Source organism: Sminthopsis crassicaudata, chromosome 3, assembly GCF_048593235.1.
Source record: "Sminthopsis crassicaudata isolate SCR6 chromosome 3, ASM4859323v1, whole genome shotgun sequence".
NCBI classification, from domain to species: domain Eukaryota; kingdom Metazoa; phylum Chordata; class Mammalia; order Dasyuromorphia; family Dasyuridae; genus Sminthopsis; species Sminthopsis crassicaudata.
The window spans coordinates 279410410-279428844 of NC_133619.1; the positions used below are offsets into that span (position 1 = coordinate 279410410).

General features: G+C 32.1%; 1 protein-coding gene across 1 annotated transcript in view; it reads left to right on the forward strand.

The window, feature by feature from the left end:
• The window catches only part of CFAP47 (cilia and flagella associated protein 47), a 781966-nt gene that overhangs the window by 129624 nt on the left and 633907 nt on the right, over nucleotides 1-18435 (forward strand). The window contains exons 18-20 of the mRNA XM_074302067.1: nucleotides 411-503; nucleotides 1595-1820; nucleotides 4207-4428. Coding sequence (XP_074158168.1) covers nucleotides 411-503; nucleotides 1595-1820; nucleotides 4207-4428 — 541 coding nt within the window. The remainder of the gene's footprint in view (nucleotides 1-410; nucleotides 504-1594; nucleotides 1821-4206; nucleotides 4429-18435) is intronic.

The window sequence follows — 18435 nt, forward strand, 5'->3', positions numbered from 1 at the left end:
CTGAACAGAAAAAAAATGTGATAAAATATATGAAATAAAACTCAATGTGAGTGCTAAGTAGAGATGAAAGCACTGAAAAGCCATATTTAAGTCATATAAGAAATATTTCTTGTTTTTATTTATTCAGAACACTAAATTAGAGTTGATGTGAAAATCCAGTTTTTTTAAAAAGCATAGTGTTAAAAAGTTAAAAGTGATTAAATAAAAATAACCACTTTTTCTTGTAGAAATAAGGTGGTTTTAGTTATATGAGAGCAGTATATGATCACCAACAGAATAAAATTGATATATATTAATCCATAAAAGAAAAATGAATGATTTATTGTTACAAAAAAGAGTTATGTAGATACTCTTAATACTTATTCCAGAACATTTATCTGACTTGATGCTGTGTAATTTATTTTTCATAGAGGAAGAAAAACAGTCTTCTCCTTCAAACAAGGAAATGCTGAATCCCACTTCTCTCCTAAGAACACCATCTCCCATCCAACCCCCCAAAACCGGTACTAATGATTTTGAATTGCACCATCAAGATTCTCTTTTCAATATGTTATGCAAAATGCTTACTTCTATAACCAAATCTATATAGCACTAAATTTGTAAATTCATCTTTTTTGTAGTACAGCTCACAATGTAGTTTGAAAAAAATTATAGTCAGTTTTCTATTATCCTCCGATGGACCATATGTTCTTTGGATTATTTCTATTGACCAGGGCTGGGCCATAGATTATGACTCTATGTGTGCATATTGTGTGTATGTGTGTGCATGTATATATGTAACTATACACATACATATATACATATATATATAATTTTCAAATAATAAACATGTTTGAAATATTTAAAATGCATTATTTGCTATTATCTATCATTTCTGCTATTTTTCTTGAGTGTGGTCAATTAAGTATTGACTATAATTCTTTCTTTGAATTGAGCCAAGTGAAATTAATTAAGTTCAGTATGTATTGTTTCAAATATAGTTTTTAATATTTTACCCTATTTGAAATAGTTTCTTATAAACCAAATGCCTTATTATTTTAGTTAAAATAGAAGTGTTTGTGTATTTGAAAAAATTCCTGCTAACATTAATTTCTAATTAATGTTTTATCCTGATAGGAATTTTATAAAGAGTTAGTTGACTTATATTTTCAAAAAAGTGAGAAATGTTCTTTGGTGAAAATGTTTTCACATCACCTAAGGATAAAGTGTTGTTTTTTTTCAGTCACAATCCATGTGATTTTATATCACTTTTGCTCAAAACTTTAAAAAATATTTTGTTTGTTTTTCAGGTTGTATTAATTGGTTCAAAATTTCTACTGAGTGAGCTGAAAATAATTTATAGTTAAATGGGAACAATACAATATTTACTTTTCCATAAATGAGCCAAATTCTGTTAAATAATATTTTGTTAAATAATGTAACAGTATTGGTAACAACTAATAATTTCTATTCCTGCCTTTGAGTATTAAGTAATTCCATTAATAGACAATTTGTCTTTTTGAAAATACAGGGCTTTGCTAACTTTTAATATGTTTCATAAATATGTTTGTTGAAGGAAACAAAAATTCTTTAACAGGTAATTGTGAATTTTTAGGTATTGATGTGGTATATAAAAAATTACCATTGCAAGGAGGTGAAAAATCAAAGACAGAAGAAAAAGAATATGTGGATGTGAAACAAGGACACCATTTTTATCCTGGTGAAGACAAAAAGGAATATGTATTTTTTGAGAAAGTTGTGAATGCTGTTCAGATGTGGTTTAGTCTCTTTGGTTGGTCTCAAGGAGCCAATCCTATTTCTATTCCAGACAGTATAAGAAGGTGAGAATAATTATGATTATGCAGTTACCAAGTTGAACTAACATAATGAACTACAAACTTATATGTATTTAAAATAAAAAATTATTTAAATATTATATAATACATAAACTATATAAATAATAATAAATATAGAATAAGTGAATAAATTATAGGGTAGTTAGGTTAATAAAATTATATATATAAATATATATTTATACTTAGCATGAATTCAGCTGTGTGGGTTAGCATTCATAACACTTATATTTTCCATAATATTATTCCCTTAACAGCTATGTGGCCTTTTCCAACTCACTAAACTACTTTGAATTCCAGTCTATTAAAAAATCAATTTCAATTAATGATATTTAAATTATTTCCTGAATCTAACAGCCTATGATTGAGACCTTTTAGTGTAGTAAAGGTTCGCTTTATTCACCTCTCTAATGATATAAGAAACATGAGAAATGGCATGCTTTCCCCATATATTTCCTATATATTTGTTCATGCTGTCTAAAATTCCACCATTACAGATTTACTTCTTTGAGTTGATATTGCTGGTTCTAGAATCTTCAGTCATTTAAAGATCTACACATAAAAGGATTTCTTTAGGAATATAACTTGATAATCTTTGAGAATTGCTGTGGCCAAAAATTTAATTTTCTTTTGGCCAGTGGTGTCAAATGCAAATACAAACAGAAGTTACTAAAGTATTTAGTATTATCACATTTAACCAAGAGGAAGTCTTTTTCACTTTTAAGCAGTTCTAATGGAACTCACAATTAAGTGGGAGAAAGCCCTTTTCAATTTTAAATAATTCTAATTGTTTGGAAAATTTTCCTTAAATCATTTTAGCCAAGGGTAGTAGTGAAACTTAGGTGTGAGCTAAGTTAGCACTATGGTGTATAATGCCCAAGTGGATTTTATTACTTTTACCTGACTCTTAGTGACCCTATTTGGGGTTTTCTTAGCAAAAATATTAGAGTGATTTGCCATTTCCTTTTTCAGTTCATTGTCCAGATTAACTGAGCCAAATAGGATTAAGTGACTTGTCCAGATTAAAAAATTGTAAGTGTCTGAGGTTGGATTTGAACTCAGGAATCTGACTTCAGGACTAGCACTCTATTGTGCTAGTGCCACTTGACTTCTCCACAAAGAAGTTTAGAAATGAGCTAATTGGATGACATTCAAGGCTGTATCTTGGATTCTTTTGACATGTTTGAGAACTTAAGATTTAGCACTTTGAGATCCAATCTGCTTTTCTCCGGAGCACATAGTTCTGTCTTCTGTTGCCATTTAAAACAAGTCTCTTACCTATTCCACTTGATAGCCCTTCAAATAATATCCATCATCTTCACTCTTAAGTTGTTTCCACTCTAAATATTCCAAGTTCTTTAATTATTCTGTGTATATCATAATCTTAAAGTTTTTCATCTTCTTGGTCATGCCTTATTGAAAACCTTATGGATTATCAATAGTTTTCACAAAATGTATCATCTAAAAAGCAACACAATACTCTTAAATAGGGCAAAGTACATCAGAACTGGTGCTTCCTTAGTCCTAGATCCAATGCCTTTCTTATTAAAACCAACACTCCTATTAGTCTACTCAATTCATATTTGTCTCTAAGCCCACTAGAGCCCTGTAGAAACCCTGTGTTCGACTCACAAAGGGAGAACCTTTCATGTTTCCTGTTTAGTACTTTTCTTCGTGTCCCTCCTGCCTTATCATTTAATGCTTACTTCTTTTTTTTTTTTTTTTCTCCAGCTAACTTACATGTTTTGGTAATTCTTTTGTTTTTGACTAAAAGCCACCTTTTGATGGCTTTTCTCTGCATTTGTCTTTGAAGTTGTGAACAAATCAGCTTTTGGAATTTTCCCCAGGTCTAAGTCAACCCAACAGTAATCTTCACAACTTTAACATTTGATATTGGTGTATATGTAAAATAAGATATTTCAAAGATATAGAAAAATCATTTAATACAAATTATTACTGATCATAACCAAGCTGTGCTGTTTGATTTTTATGATGATATTATATTTCAGCTATGTTTGAAAGCATTCATTTGCAAGAACAGATTTGGTCTGTTGCAAAGAATAGCTTTAGTCTATGAGTGAAGAGGACCATACCTTTGACATATGAAAATGACGTGACCTAGAACAATTCACAAGCTCTCAGTGTTGCAGGCATCTTTTATAGATGACAAATGGCAGATTAGTTGCTTCATTGGTAGAGTGGTTTCTTTCACAAATAATTCAGCCCAGGCATAAATAAATGATTTTATTTGTTAAATACACAGAAATAAATGATTTTATTTGTTAAATTTGCTAAAGTAATATAGCTAATGATCAGGATGTTTTAGGACAATATTTGGTTTTTATTTAAAACTAAAATGTACTGTTTTTCTTAGGGATGTATCTAAAGGAACATTATCCCTATCACCTGCAACAAACAAACCAAACAATACAAATGGTGACTTTGACAGATATAATAAAACTATATATGACATGTTATTCTACTTGAGTGGACAGATGCTACCTGGAGTTTCAACAACTCAGACATTACCTGTTGATGATACTGAGAGAGTGATCCACCTCCATTGGCTACATTCTACGCTTCTCACCTTCCTCAAGTAAGAATCTATAAATGATGCCTTAGAATCAGTAAGTAGATGATGATTAGGAACTTTTGTTTCTTTTAATAAAGGTGTTCTATGGTATTATATTTTCTTCTGATTACCATGTAATTATTTAACAGCCAGTATACATACATACATATATATATATATGTTAAATATGGTACAGAATAATTTATGGAGATTAAGAAATACATGTTCAAGGTACTAAATATCTTTAAGATAGATAAGGCACATTGAACAAAAATGAATTTACTTTTAACCTATGCTCTCAAAAAGATATTGCTAATTCAATCTATGTACATGGATTGTGAACAACCATAAAGAGTATTAATATTAATGCATGAAATGAGAGGAAATTTTATGCACAGATAGAAAACTTAATTTATTGCTATATTGTCTGTTTTCCTGAGATAGGTTAAATAGCAAGTATAGGAAGCTAGGAAAAATGGTGACTAAGAAGAGTATAGAATAAAGTGTTGCAAATTTAGATACTTTGAGTGCTTTGATTGCTTCCCTTTTTTCTGTTTTAAACATTTTTTCACCCCTCAACTAGAGTGCAAGCATAGAAAATAAAATTTTCTTGATTGAAAAATAAACCTAAAACTTGTGGTATGTATTGTCTCAGATATCATTCACTGAAAAGGGACAGATGTCTTCAGATGTTAACATTGCAAAAACTACACTATGCAAAAGCCCACCCTAAATCTCCACAGCATATTTCTGTGATTATTCGAAAGAAATCAAAGTGAGATCATCTCTACATCTGCTATGATATTTTTCATCATTAAAATTGATTTTCTTTTTAAAATAATAATATCTCATTTACATAAGCCTTTTGGCTTAAAAAACACATTCTCCACATCAACCCTATGATGTAGATTGTTTCAAATATTATCTCTGTTTTCAAATGAGGAACGTGAGGTTCAGTGAGATCAAGTTACTTATCTATAGTCAATTGAGAACTTCTAAGCTTTAAGTTTGCTTTTTGTCATGTGGTGACAACAAAATCAATTATAAGTCACAAGATGCCAATTTGATTTTGTTCTTTTTCTATGAAAAATGTTTAGATGGGATCTATTGACCTGAATATAGACTGCATTTCCTTCTCTCCTCAATATCTGATTTGTATAAAAGCTGAGAGTACCTTATCATTGGTTTAATTTTTTAGTGCATTTTTTCATAGTTTTACTTTCTAAGAAATCTCATGGTAAGGCATGTCTTACTACATTCATGAATAGACAATATTTGCCCCCAGGATGGGTAACTTAAAAATATAATATGATGATCATTTCTTGGAATAACAATGAACTTGTTATTATCTATCCTTTATCCACAGGTAAATCATGTTTGTGGGATGAAATTCCTCAAAGAATTTCTTTGGCTATCTTATTTACATACAGTTCAAGTTAAGGGTCAATCAAAGCTTTTAGGAAGCAAATCATGTATTTTATTCAGGTTTAAGCAGTGGTCATGGAGGACTCAATGTCAAAACTTTAAAATTATTAATATCTTTTACTTTTTATATCATCTTAAATTTCTAGTAGATCCTTCACTTATACCCTCCTCAGTGAATTGTTCCTGGTTAAAAAAATTAAAGGGAAAATAAATCAATTCAACAAAACATAAATAGATCAAGTGAATCTGACAATATATGCAATATCATATACCCATAGTCTTTCACCTCTGTAAAAAAGAGAATTTACTTTTCCACAGTCTTTCTGGAGTCAAACTACATAAAATTTTAATAGAGGTAGCATAGCATAATCTGAGATCTATGCTATCTTGGATTGAAGCATAAATATATTATTCTTCTACTTTGTAGATAAATATGTAGTTGTAATCATTGAGTCATAGACTCTAGTAATACATAAATGCTGATTGATTTAAGAATTTAGGGTTATTCTGAGAAAAGAGCATCATGAAAGTCCTATGATCAGTAAAAGAAAATCCAAATGCATAGTAATAGAGGTAGGTATAGAGCATTATGACTCTTGCAGTCAATTCACTGTCTTCATTTTCTATCTGGCTGCATTACTTTAATCTTCTTCATAAATAACTTCAGTATCCTGAAAAATCACAGCAGCACTAGTTCTCAGTAACCTTTTCCTTGGAACTCCTCTGATTAGAAGGCAGAGCACAGAGCTAGGATTATGCACGGAGCCAGCTATTTGTCTCTTCATTTCTTACATTGTTGTGCTCCCTTTGGATTTTTTATTATGCTTCCGAATAGAAATTTCCTTTCTTCATCAAGACCTCTTTTTCAGTTTCCCTTTGTGGGTTGTATGTACTGATTGAATTGTAAGCTTCTTGAGGATGCACATTTTTTTTTTTTTTTTTTTTTGTATTTATATCCCCAGTATTAAGCATAGCGGACTGTACATAGTGAGGTACTTTATAAATGTTCATTAACATTTATGACTGAAAGACAAATCATAGGAAGGGATTCTTTACCAGTATGCAAAGTTTCTTCTATAAATGGTTTTGATCTGGAATAATAAGTAATTGGTATTTCAATGCCTTTTGATGTTTTAAGATTAAGAACAGATCTTGCATTGAAAGATAAAATATCAATGGTAAGATTTTCATCTTAATATACTAATAAAACTAGTAAATAAGCATCACTCTCTATATGTTTGAATTATTATTTCCCTGGATCCAAAAGAAGTGACTAGTAGGCATTTACCTTTTATTCAGATTGTAATTCCTTGAGAATAGGAAGTATTTATTTTAGGGAGTTATGATCATGGATTTTGCATTTCCCTTTTCCTTCCCCAACTCAATACAACATAAATGCTTATTGGATTAGGTTAGACTGTAGTTCTGGAAAATATCCTTATGTTGGCAAAATCGGTTGTCATAGTTTTCTCCTGATAGCCACGCCGAGCCAGCAAAAGGCAACAGAAACCATTAGGTTTAGAAAAAAAAATTGAAACTCTGTTATACCTCTTGTTTTTTTCCCTTTAAGATATCTCTGATATACTATTTAGTAAAACTCCAAAAGAACTCTATGGAGCTGGAATGAAAAGATTTATTTTTGATTCCTATAAATATTCCTGGTTTTCATGAGGAAGGCCTAGATGTGGAGCGAGTGACACTAGAGAGAGCTCAGCTCTAGTTCTTTTGTTCTAAATATGTGCCTTGATTATCTTTTTCTCCCTTCTGGTAACTTAACTATTCTATATAACGGGATTAAGTGATAAAAGCATTGAAAATAGGAGGAATGATTCTGGTGTCCCCTTGTAAATACCCAGTTCTCAGCAAACCACCTTGAGAACCTGTTGACCACTTTTGTTGGATTATTTTAATGATATAAATAATGAGTTCTTCTCTCCTGGTAATGATAAAAGACATGCCTTTGTGAAGGTTTCATATGTATTTCATTCATAGATTCAATGTCTCTGTTGAAATCTTGTGTGTTGAGATGAGTATATAAAGATAAATGAGGGATAATCTGCATAAAGTCTTTCTCTGCCTCTCTTTGCCTCTGTCTTTCTCTGTCTCTTTGCTTTTTCTCATTATGCTCTCCTCTCCCCTTCCTTTTCCTCCTCTTCCTCTTTTTCTTCCTCCTCCTTTCTGTTTCTCCCTCTCCCCCCTTCCTTCCCTCTGTCTCCCTCCCTCCCTCCCTCTTCTTGCCTCACTCTCTTTCCTTCCCTCCTCTCTCTCTCTCTCTCTCTCTCTCTCTCTCTCTCTCTCTCTCTCTCTCTCTCTCTCTCTCTCTCTTCCACTCTCTCTCTTCCATTCTCTCTCTCCCTTTCTCTCTCTCTCTCTTCCATTCTCTCTCTTCCATTCTCTCTCTCTTCCATTCTCTCTCTTCCTCTCTCTCTCTTCTCTCTCTTTCTCTTTGTCTGTCTCTGTCTGTCTCTGTCTCTGTTTCTCTCTCTCTCTCTTCCTCTCTCTCTCTCTCTCTCTCTCTCTCTCTCTCTCTCTCTCTCTCTCTCTCTCTCTCTCTCTCTCTCTCTCTCCTCTCTCTCTCTCTCTCACACACACACTAGTTTCCATAATTAATAGATTAATTAATTATATTTAATTAATGAATTAATGATTCATTACAAAATTAATGAATGTAAAGAGCCAGGATCAATGTTTTTATTGAGTGATAGTCTCACATCAGCAACTACCTATTGGACATATAACAAGATGCTAAAACTCAACATATCCAAAACAGAACTCATTATATTTTCCCTGAAACCTATTCAACTCTCAACCCAAATATTCAATTGATTGCCAAATCTTGCCATTTCTTTCTCCATAAAATCTCTTACAAATTTTCCCTATTTCAGGCCCTAATTACCTCTAGTTTGGACTGTTTAACTTAACATCTTGAAATTGACAATATGGTTAATAAAATTGGTTCATTAATCCAGGATGTGTTTAATGCTTGATCCTGGAAATTGAAAGCTTAAATTCTGAAAACGACCATGTTTATTAGTTATTCTCAATGTGAAAATTGACACACTTTTACTTCTTGGTAAAAGCAAAAAAAAGTATAATTATAAATTATATATATATATTAATTATAAAAAGTATAATTGTTTCAAGAAAATTAAAGGAAAATTATTCTGTCTTTTTTGGTATCCAGGACTCAAGGCTTTTCCCTCCCCATTCCATCTTCCTCACAGTTGTCACAGTGATTTCCCTAAAGTGTAGATTTTATTTTTATCCCCTATTCCCACTCAACAGTCTTCAGTGGATACCTCTAAGATCTAATATCAGCTCCCATATTAAAACATCAAACATCTTCACAACCCAACTCTTTTATGCCTTTCTATTCATATCACACACTATTCCTTTTCTTCCACTATCTGAACTCTATTTTTCTATTTGCTGTTCTGTATGCAAGATGGTCCACATGTCTTAGTTTTCATTCTTAGTGTCCTACATCCTTGTAATGTATTACATGTATTAAAATCTCATTTCCTTTAAAACTCAGTTGAAGTCCTAGCTCTTTTAAAGAAGTATTTCCTTTCAAGTGCTATTACAACCTCTGTAAATACCTGAATTTGCACTATATTTTTTCGTTATATATTTTTTAGTCTATATACTGTCTTTCTCATTAGTACATAAGCCCCTAAAAGGCAGGGACTGTACTACTTTGATCTATATATCCCTTCCATAGAACACAGTGCCTTGAACATAAAAGACTCTTAAATAAATATTTAGTTGACTACTTAATCTTGAAGACTCCATAGTGACTTCAATAACTTTGGGAATAATATTTGCAAGAAAACTCTTGGAACATTATCTTTTCTGATTATTAAAGCAAAATAATTACATCTTAACTTACATCTTGTACTCACAGTAATTTGTGAGTATTACTGCAAATATTGTGGCAGGCAGAGATAGCTTGCTGGTATTCTTTGAATGCAGTGCAACTTTGTGACTTTAGTATTTTGCTAATCTGATGCCAAATGACAGAAACTATTAGAACAACATGGAGACTTCTTTCTAATGGCATTCAAAAGTCCAACTCACTCAAAAAAGCTTTATTTTGAATTTGAACTTCATGAAAAAATTGTGTATGTTGAATAGTAATTGGAATGCCAGAGTGATCTAAAGATATTGGGGAACATGAATTTCCTATGGTCTTTTGACTCTTTGTAAGATTTATCTTATAGACAGTGTTATTAGAAACTGTTAACTAGAAACTTATTACAAGAAAATGTTAATTTAATTTTTTTTGACATGAAGCCATGTTTTCCAACTGACTAGTGAGTTGTTTTCAGATTTTATAAACATAAAAATTAGTTTAACTAAGAGAACTTTAAGTAGTCACTGCACCTAAAGAGCAGTATTAAAATATGGTATTAAAAATGTCTAAAAAAGATTTTTGTACTTATCACATAAACCTGAAATGGAACAAGCAATGCCTTTACCATCCTATTGATCCCTTTTGCAAGATATAATCAGTGATGCTTAATGGTGCTTTTGAAGTTCTCTTAACTATTTCAGAGTTTATATATAGTAGGGGGTAACAAAGAATTCTATTATGCCACATATGAGTCCCATAAATAGTTTAGAATATATTTTAATAGCGCCATCTATTTTATTTCAAGACAGAAACAAAGTTTAATTCAGATGAGCCATATGCTATTTAATGTAATAAGGTTTTTCAATTTACCCCAAAGTAGTCTTTTTAAATACAGAACTGTTCCTTTTCCAAGGTGAGAGTCATTTGTAATTGTTTACTGTAATCTTTGAGAATGGAGTTTACAGTCTCCAAAATCATCCAGATTTTTATAGGATCCTATTCCTTCTTGCAAGAAGGGCTTGTGCTTGTATATCAGTAACAGTTGAGGATAAAGTAGATCTTAAGAAAGAAAATAGTATTTTATTACTGCAAGGTCCATTTTAGGCAAACACATATCCTTGAAAACACTGTAGCACAAAACTGTGGGACCTTAAAAAGCACAAAATTCTGACAAGAAGCCACATGGAACTCTCTAGATTATACCATAATGCCCCTGGGAAAATATCCATAAGAATATATGATTTTCGCAAAAAAATGCTTCTTTTAGTCATCTCACAAATTATATTTTGAATAAGAGATTCATTCTGTTAGGATTTGTCAACTATTACCATACTATGACTTCTCTCTTGAATAAAATAGTTATATAATATTAATTAACCAGTGATTTGAAATTGTGATCTAAGAGTTACTTGCATTATTACAAATCTTTTAGTTATTCTTAGTTTCAAATAGTAAGCAGTCTGGAAGTTATTATTTCTAACTAAAAGGATTAAGAAGCTCAAATCCTACTAGATATAAGGAAAAGTTGACTTTTTTTAATGAAACTTTAATTCATTCTCTTCTTATTAAGCTGAAAAGTCTTTACTTAGAAAGAAAGTAGAAACTTATATGCTTTTGACAGTTAATACGACACCTTACAGCTGTGCTGCTTTAAAAATATTCATAGTTAAGTGAATTATGTGTATGTGCATGCATATGCATGCATGGACATGTGTGTTGTGCAGATACATGTGCACCAGTGTGAATTGTGAATATATGCATGCATATGTGAGAATACATGTGTGCAAATGCTCCACACATAAAAAAAGGAATAAAGAAAGCAAATTTCAAAATTGCATCGTTAATTTGCTTGGTACTTCCCTTCGTTATGTTACCATTACAACATTATTGTTGGCAGTGATCCCAGTGACTTTGACATTGGTATGGATGATTTCTGTTCTTTTGTTTTATGACTTGAGAATGTAGATATGGAAAAGCAGTTTCTGAACTAAAGGCAGGCTGCCCAGATTTATTTGTTCTTTTTAGCAGCAAATATAGGTCTCTTAGGAAAAACTGACTATGATGAAAGTTCTTAACATCTTAAAATTGCCAATATGGTTAATAAAATTGGTTCATTAATCTAGGATATATTCACATTTTGATCCTGGAGATGGAAAGATTGGATTATAAAAATGACCATTCTGATTACTTGTTCTCACTGTTAAATTTGACACACTGGAAAGTAAAATTACACACTTTTGTAAAAGCAAAAAAAAAAAACAACTTATAATTTTGAAGGGAATAAGATTTTTCAAATGTGGAATCAGATACTATTATATATATAAAATCATAGTAAAACCAATTATGGATGTCAACTGACATTAGTTTTATAAGCTATTGATCTGCCTTATTTGTCCAGTAAATTCAATTCTGAAAAAAAATAACTCAGCCCATAGTATCATAGAATGCAGATAGAAAGGATTAGTGCAAAAGAATCAAATCACATTAAATAAACTTTTCCCTTATACTTCCTGAATTTTAAAATAACTATGAATATTTTAAATGTGCACATACATGACATGATATGTGGCATATACAAGATATGTATAATTATTATATTGACATGCAATACATAACATTTTGTATATTGGCATATAGATACATGTATAGGCATTTGTGTATATATATATATATGTATATACATATATATACACACATATAGATAGTACAAAACTATATATTTGATTGTTCTAATGTCCTGCATTTTATATGTAATGTTACATACGTGTTTCAAAATATTAATATCTCATTTTTATACTGAATAAATTATATAATATAATATTCACATGTAGAACCAAAGCAAATTTCTCAAACCACATGGGTTTTTTGAAATCTAATGCTTTGAGAGATTATATCCCAGGCTTTGAGAGGCAACTTGGGATAATGAGTGACTTAGCAGTCAAGACTTGGGTTCAAGTTTCAACTCTGTTACTAGGTATGGGAACTCCAAGCAAATTATTTAATTTTACCATAAGCAGTTTTCCTAAGCATATGGATTGTAGCATAACTTATGGTTTGAAATAGTTAAAAGAGAATTTCTGATAAAATAACATATTTTGACAAAAAAGAAAAGACTCTCAGGCTAACTTTCGAATTAGGATGACTTTTATTCGAATTCTGTCATTGACATATAGTAGCTATGTGATCATGTCTAAGGCTCCACATGATAAACAATTGATCTGAACTAGAGAAATGCAATTTTTCCTACCAGAAATTCCCCATTTCAATCATAAAGCATAAAGATCAAATAGAACTGAAAGGAAACTCAGAGACCTTTAGTTTCATTTTCTCATTTTATGGCAAAGGAAACAGAATGACATATTCAAGGTCAAGTTGGTATTTATATAGAGCTTTAAGATTGGCAAAGTGCTTCACAAATATTATTATCTCATTTTATTCTCCAGCTCTTCTCTAGCTTGATAACATTTCTCATATTACCCACAATCTCACAGAGATGTTTGACAATGGTTTCATCACTCACATTTACAGTTTTTTTTTTTTTTTTTTTTTTTTTAAGTACTCCAGAATATAGTTTGTCATAGTATGGATTGAATTTACTGAGGACATGTAGGCACTTTCTCTCTCTCTGTGTTTCTCTCTGTCTCTCTTTCTGTATCTGTTTCTGTCTCATCCTCTCTGTGTATCTCTGTCTCTGTCTCTCTGTCTTTTTTCTCTCTGTGTGTCTCTGCTTTTTTAAACCACATTTCCCTTCACAAAGGGACTTTTTGTTGAAGAATGTCCTCTATCAATATATGTGAGTACAATTTTTGCCACATATGAGTCTAGTGAGTTGGTGGGGGGGGGCTGGAAATATAATGTGAAATTGTGATAGATAATAATTGAATCCCTATTTAATTCAATCAATATTAATCGTTTAGATAGGATTCCATTGAGGTGATGATTATAATTTCTGAGTGGAGGCCTCAGAATTATGAATTAGAGGTTATAAATTTACTTGTTTAATCATAAGAAACATAAGAAGATCTCTACCCTTGTTTTTCCTTGTTATGGTGACCAAGCTCAGTATAACAGAAATGACTGTATTTCATGGAAAGTCCCCCAGCTATTTTTGTTGCCCCTTTGTCACCCCTTTATTCCCCAGGATGAGGAGATGACCATGAGTTAAAGAGTGACTCTGATTGCCGCCTGCCTTTCAACCAGCCATTTAGCCCCATGTAGATGTTTTGACATGTGTTTATCAGTCCAGCCCATAGGTGAATTCATCATCTTCCTGATAGGTCAAGAGAAGTCTGTTAAATCTCTTCATCAGCCTGTTTGTCAACCAATAGGATTCTGTATTTTGTGTAGAATCTCTTGAAGGGCCAAGGGCAAGGTCTAACTACCTATAGAATAGTATTTTTGCCCTGCTCCACCTGTATTGTCTGGATTTCAAGCATTATGAAACAGGTCTTGGAGGAAAATCTGAGGTCCACTTCATTAGAGGGGACCATGTTGATTTAGAGCTCTGTCTCCGTGCAGACTGGATAATGTTAGAATCCCAACAATATTCCCAGGACATGTCAGAAATAAGGCTTGAACTCAGGTCTTCCTAACTTGGTCCGCTTTTTTTTTTTTTTTTATCCACTAAACCACTCTGACTCATAATTGTTTATTTATTATCTTTTTATTTAATTAACCCATATTTGAACTCCCAATTAATGATTTCATCCCTAATTGAAAGGTTGCTCTTCAGATCTAAACTTACAAGGCTTTCTACAGCAGGGGTCCTATCAAACCATCCCCTTACACAAAAACAAGCATAATATGTACTTAGATATTTGATTTTAAAAAATGAAAGTTCTTAAATTCATCTTTATTCCTTTTAAATTTTACATTATTAAATGGGGATTATTTTTCCAACTTGCTGTAATCTTTTGAAACTTTGATCTATATGTAATTTAATAGTCCATCTAAATATTATTCCAGGACATTGGTTAATAGGTCCAAAGGTCAAATAAGTCAAAAGATAAAATGTGAAATTCTTTTTCAAACTGGCCTCCTTTCTGTTGCTCATCACTCCATTTTCTATGGCTGTGCTTTCCTATTAACTGGCGATTCTCCATACACTCATTCCTCCTTCTGCCACATAGAATTTCTTTCTTCCTTCTGTACTCAGTTCAAGCACCGTGTTCTACATGAAGTCGTTCATGGTATTCTCCCTTCTATTAACTATTAGTATATTCCCTTCCCTAATTACATTTCATTTAAATTTGTTTTGGTGTTTATTCTCTTTATACTTATTCTATGTGTATGTACATATGTGGGGATAGCTTGATGGCTAAGGGAATAGAGTGTTGGGTCTGGACAGGAAGACTTAACTTCAAATATAATTTCAGATACTTACTAGCTGCGTGATCCTGAATAAGTCTGTCTTAATCCATTAGAAAAGGAAATGACAAATCATTCCAGTATTTTTTATCAAGAAAATCCTGTGGACAGTATTAGCATGTTATGATCCACAGAGTCATGACTGAACAACACACACACACACACACACACACACACACACACATATATATATACACATATATATGCAATACACACTTATGTAATGCAATATAACAATGCATACGACATATGTAGAAATTATAAGCATACACATAGCTATGGACCTTTTAAAGACCTTTAAGCCCCCCTACTATATATGAATATATATATATATATATATATATATACATACACACATACATTATATAGTATAATGCACATATGCATACATACACACATATGTACTTTTGACTCTTCCAATACAGTGTAAGCTTCTTAACTGTAGCAACTATTTCATTTTTTTTGTGTTTGTCTTCCCAACTACCCAGTGCCCAGGACATAGTAGGTACTTAACAAACTTAATTGGTCATAGAGAACCTTAAATCAAAAGAACTAAATCCATTGTGTTATCCTCAAGATTTTTGCATTATCAGAAACTTTATCTAAGTTATTGATAAAAATATAAAAAAACACAAGTTCAAGTATAGAGTATATGGGACATTCCACTAGAGAATTCCTTTCAAGTTGACTTCAAGATACTTAAGGCTGGCCATTCAATGAATTATAAATCCATCTGCAATAGCCCACATCTCTCCTGCATTTTTTATATTTTTTAATCAATAACTTGGATAAATAAACTTTCTGAAGATACAAAAAAAATGATGAATGGCAGCAAAATCATATCAAATGAGTCCAGTTGCAAGAATGGAGGTTCAGTGGAAAGAATCTGGCTTTGGAGTTTGAAGATCTGACTCCTGATAATTGGATTATTTTGGCCAAGATTCAGAACTTTTGGGGGGTTTTAGTTTTGTCATTTATAAAATAAGGAGATTTTACTAGATGGTCTCTTAGGTCCCTTTAAGCTATACATTTAACCTCCCTACCTCATTCCATTCTCTGCTCCACTCTTAAGTTGATCTTCCCAAAGCCCAAGTCTCTCTCTCTTAAATTAAATTAAATTATTAATTATGATAATAAATAAAAATTTCAATTAGTTAATTAAAATATTATCTCTAGGGTAAAATAGAAAATTCTCTCTTTAGCCTTTGAAGCCATTCATGACCTAGTCTTTATTTTGCCTTTTCTGTTTTCTTAAACCTATGCCCCTGTGTTTGCTTTGAGATCCAGAGTCACTGGCTTCCTTGCTTTTCCTTGAATATGACATTCCATTTCCTGCCTCCAAGTATCTTCTCTTATTGGCCCCATTCCTTGAGCTCTTTTTACCTCATCCAGCTCTCTTTCCTAGGTTCTCTGGCTTCATTTCAGTTCCTTAGCTAATATCCCATCTTCTGCAACAGGCCTTGATCAATTATCTTTAATGCTGAGACATTTTCTCTATTGATTATTTTTATTTTTTCCTGTACATATAGTGCTTTTTTTATAGCATATCCCCTACTAGACTGTAAGCTTTTTGAATGTAGAGGCTTTTTTTGGCCTTTCTTTGTACCTCAGAGCAGGACACACAGTAGGCACTTAATAAATGCTTATTGACGTGGTTTTACTTGTGATCTATGATCCTTTGACTTTTATATGTTTTATTTGGAGAAGAAAAGATTTAGAAGGTTACATGATCATCTGTTTTCAGATACATAAAAGGTATTATATAGAAAAGGGAATAGATTTGCTTTTCATGGTAACAGAGTTAAAGATTAGAAACAGGTTAAAATTACTAAGAAGCAGTTAGTGCTTCATGAGAAGAAATAAAAATTCTAACATTGTGAAATTATGTAAAGTAGAATGAATGGAATGAGGTATCCAGTTATATTTCTTGGAGGTCTTTAAGCCAAGCTTAAAGATGTTCTACAGGGGATTCTTCTTCATGTATAGGATAAATTAAGTGATATCTGATGCTCCTTTCTACATCTTAAGAATTTTGGATTCTTTTAGTATATAGTTTTCCTGGACATGGTAACTTCTCAAGCCTTTCTAGAGCAGTAAATTTTTGTTATAGTCTCCCTATTATCTTGGGTTTCAATTCCCTATTATCCATTTTTACTCCCTTTTTCCAACCCAAAAATGATTATTCTTGGTAGGGAAAACAAAAGTGAACTCTATCATCAGCTTTCATTTACCAGTTATTATTATCACATTCACCTCAATTATGGTTCCATCTTTTTCTGAACTTTCTTTTCCTTTGTATAGTCCAAAAGAAACCAAAACAGAACATTCCCCACAACATTCACCCTAAAACAAAAAAGCCAAAACACTTAGCAATCCTCTGAAGCTTATTTTTATATTCTGCTTTTTTCATCATCCAAATGTATTCAGCTTTCATAACCTAACTCTTTCATTTTCTCAATACAATTTTGTTCTCCTTGTGCATTTAATCCCCTTTTATTCCTCTTTAGAATATATTCTTCTGTCATCAGAATTAATGGAATACCATTAATCTTTCTCTGATACTTTAGGAACATTCTTTCCCTAAATCTATAGGTGCATGTTAGACTTTCCTGACATTTTTTCTTCTCAGTTAATCATTTTACTTCAAGCCTTCCCATCGAGTCTACAAGAGTAATCGAGAGAATCAGGGCCAGAACAATAGTTTTTCATATTTCACATTTTTCTTATTTCTTTCTTATTATTTCACATTTTGAATAATGAAATTGTCTTTAAGGGAGGATAGTGATAGGAATTATATCTGTGATTTATTAGTATAATGAATTCCCTGTATGAAAAAACTTCCTCTGCTGATTCAGACTGGTGCCTTTTCTGCAATGCAGGGTGCTAGAGAATTGTCCAAAGCACTAAGAGGGTGTATTTGGAAACAGGAACAGCAGTCTGGGAGGGAGATGCTACCACTCACAGGTCCTTTGCTTATTCCTTACTGGTAGCAGTTAGTCAACACCTATTGCTGGTGGCGATGAAGAAGGTAGACCTCTTTTCCACAGTAATTTCTTCTTTTAATGATAGCTGCAGTGGCTAGGCTAGAATCAGATTGTTGGCCTAAGAGATATCATTATTTTAAAGGTTCTTGGGTTCTGGGTCCTAGGCTGTCTCCATCACAGCTTGAAAGGAAATAGTGGTCAAGGTAAGTGGTTTGACTCACCTGGTGCATGATGCTACCTGTTTGTCATGTAGAATGCCCCATTACTACTTGGAAATAACTGGATAATTGAAATCCCACATATTCATTTCATCATATTTCCATGACCAACTTATAATCTGTTTCCTGTGTGCCTCAACTATTTACTCCTTCTGTCCAGTTGATCCATTGAACTATAACCAAT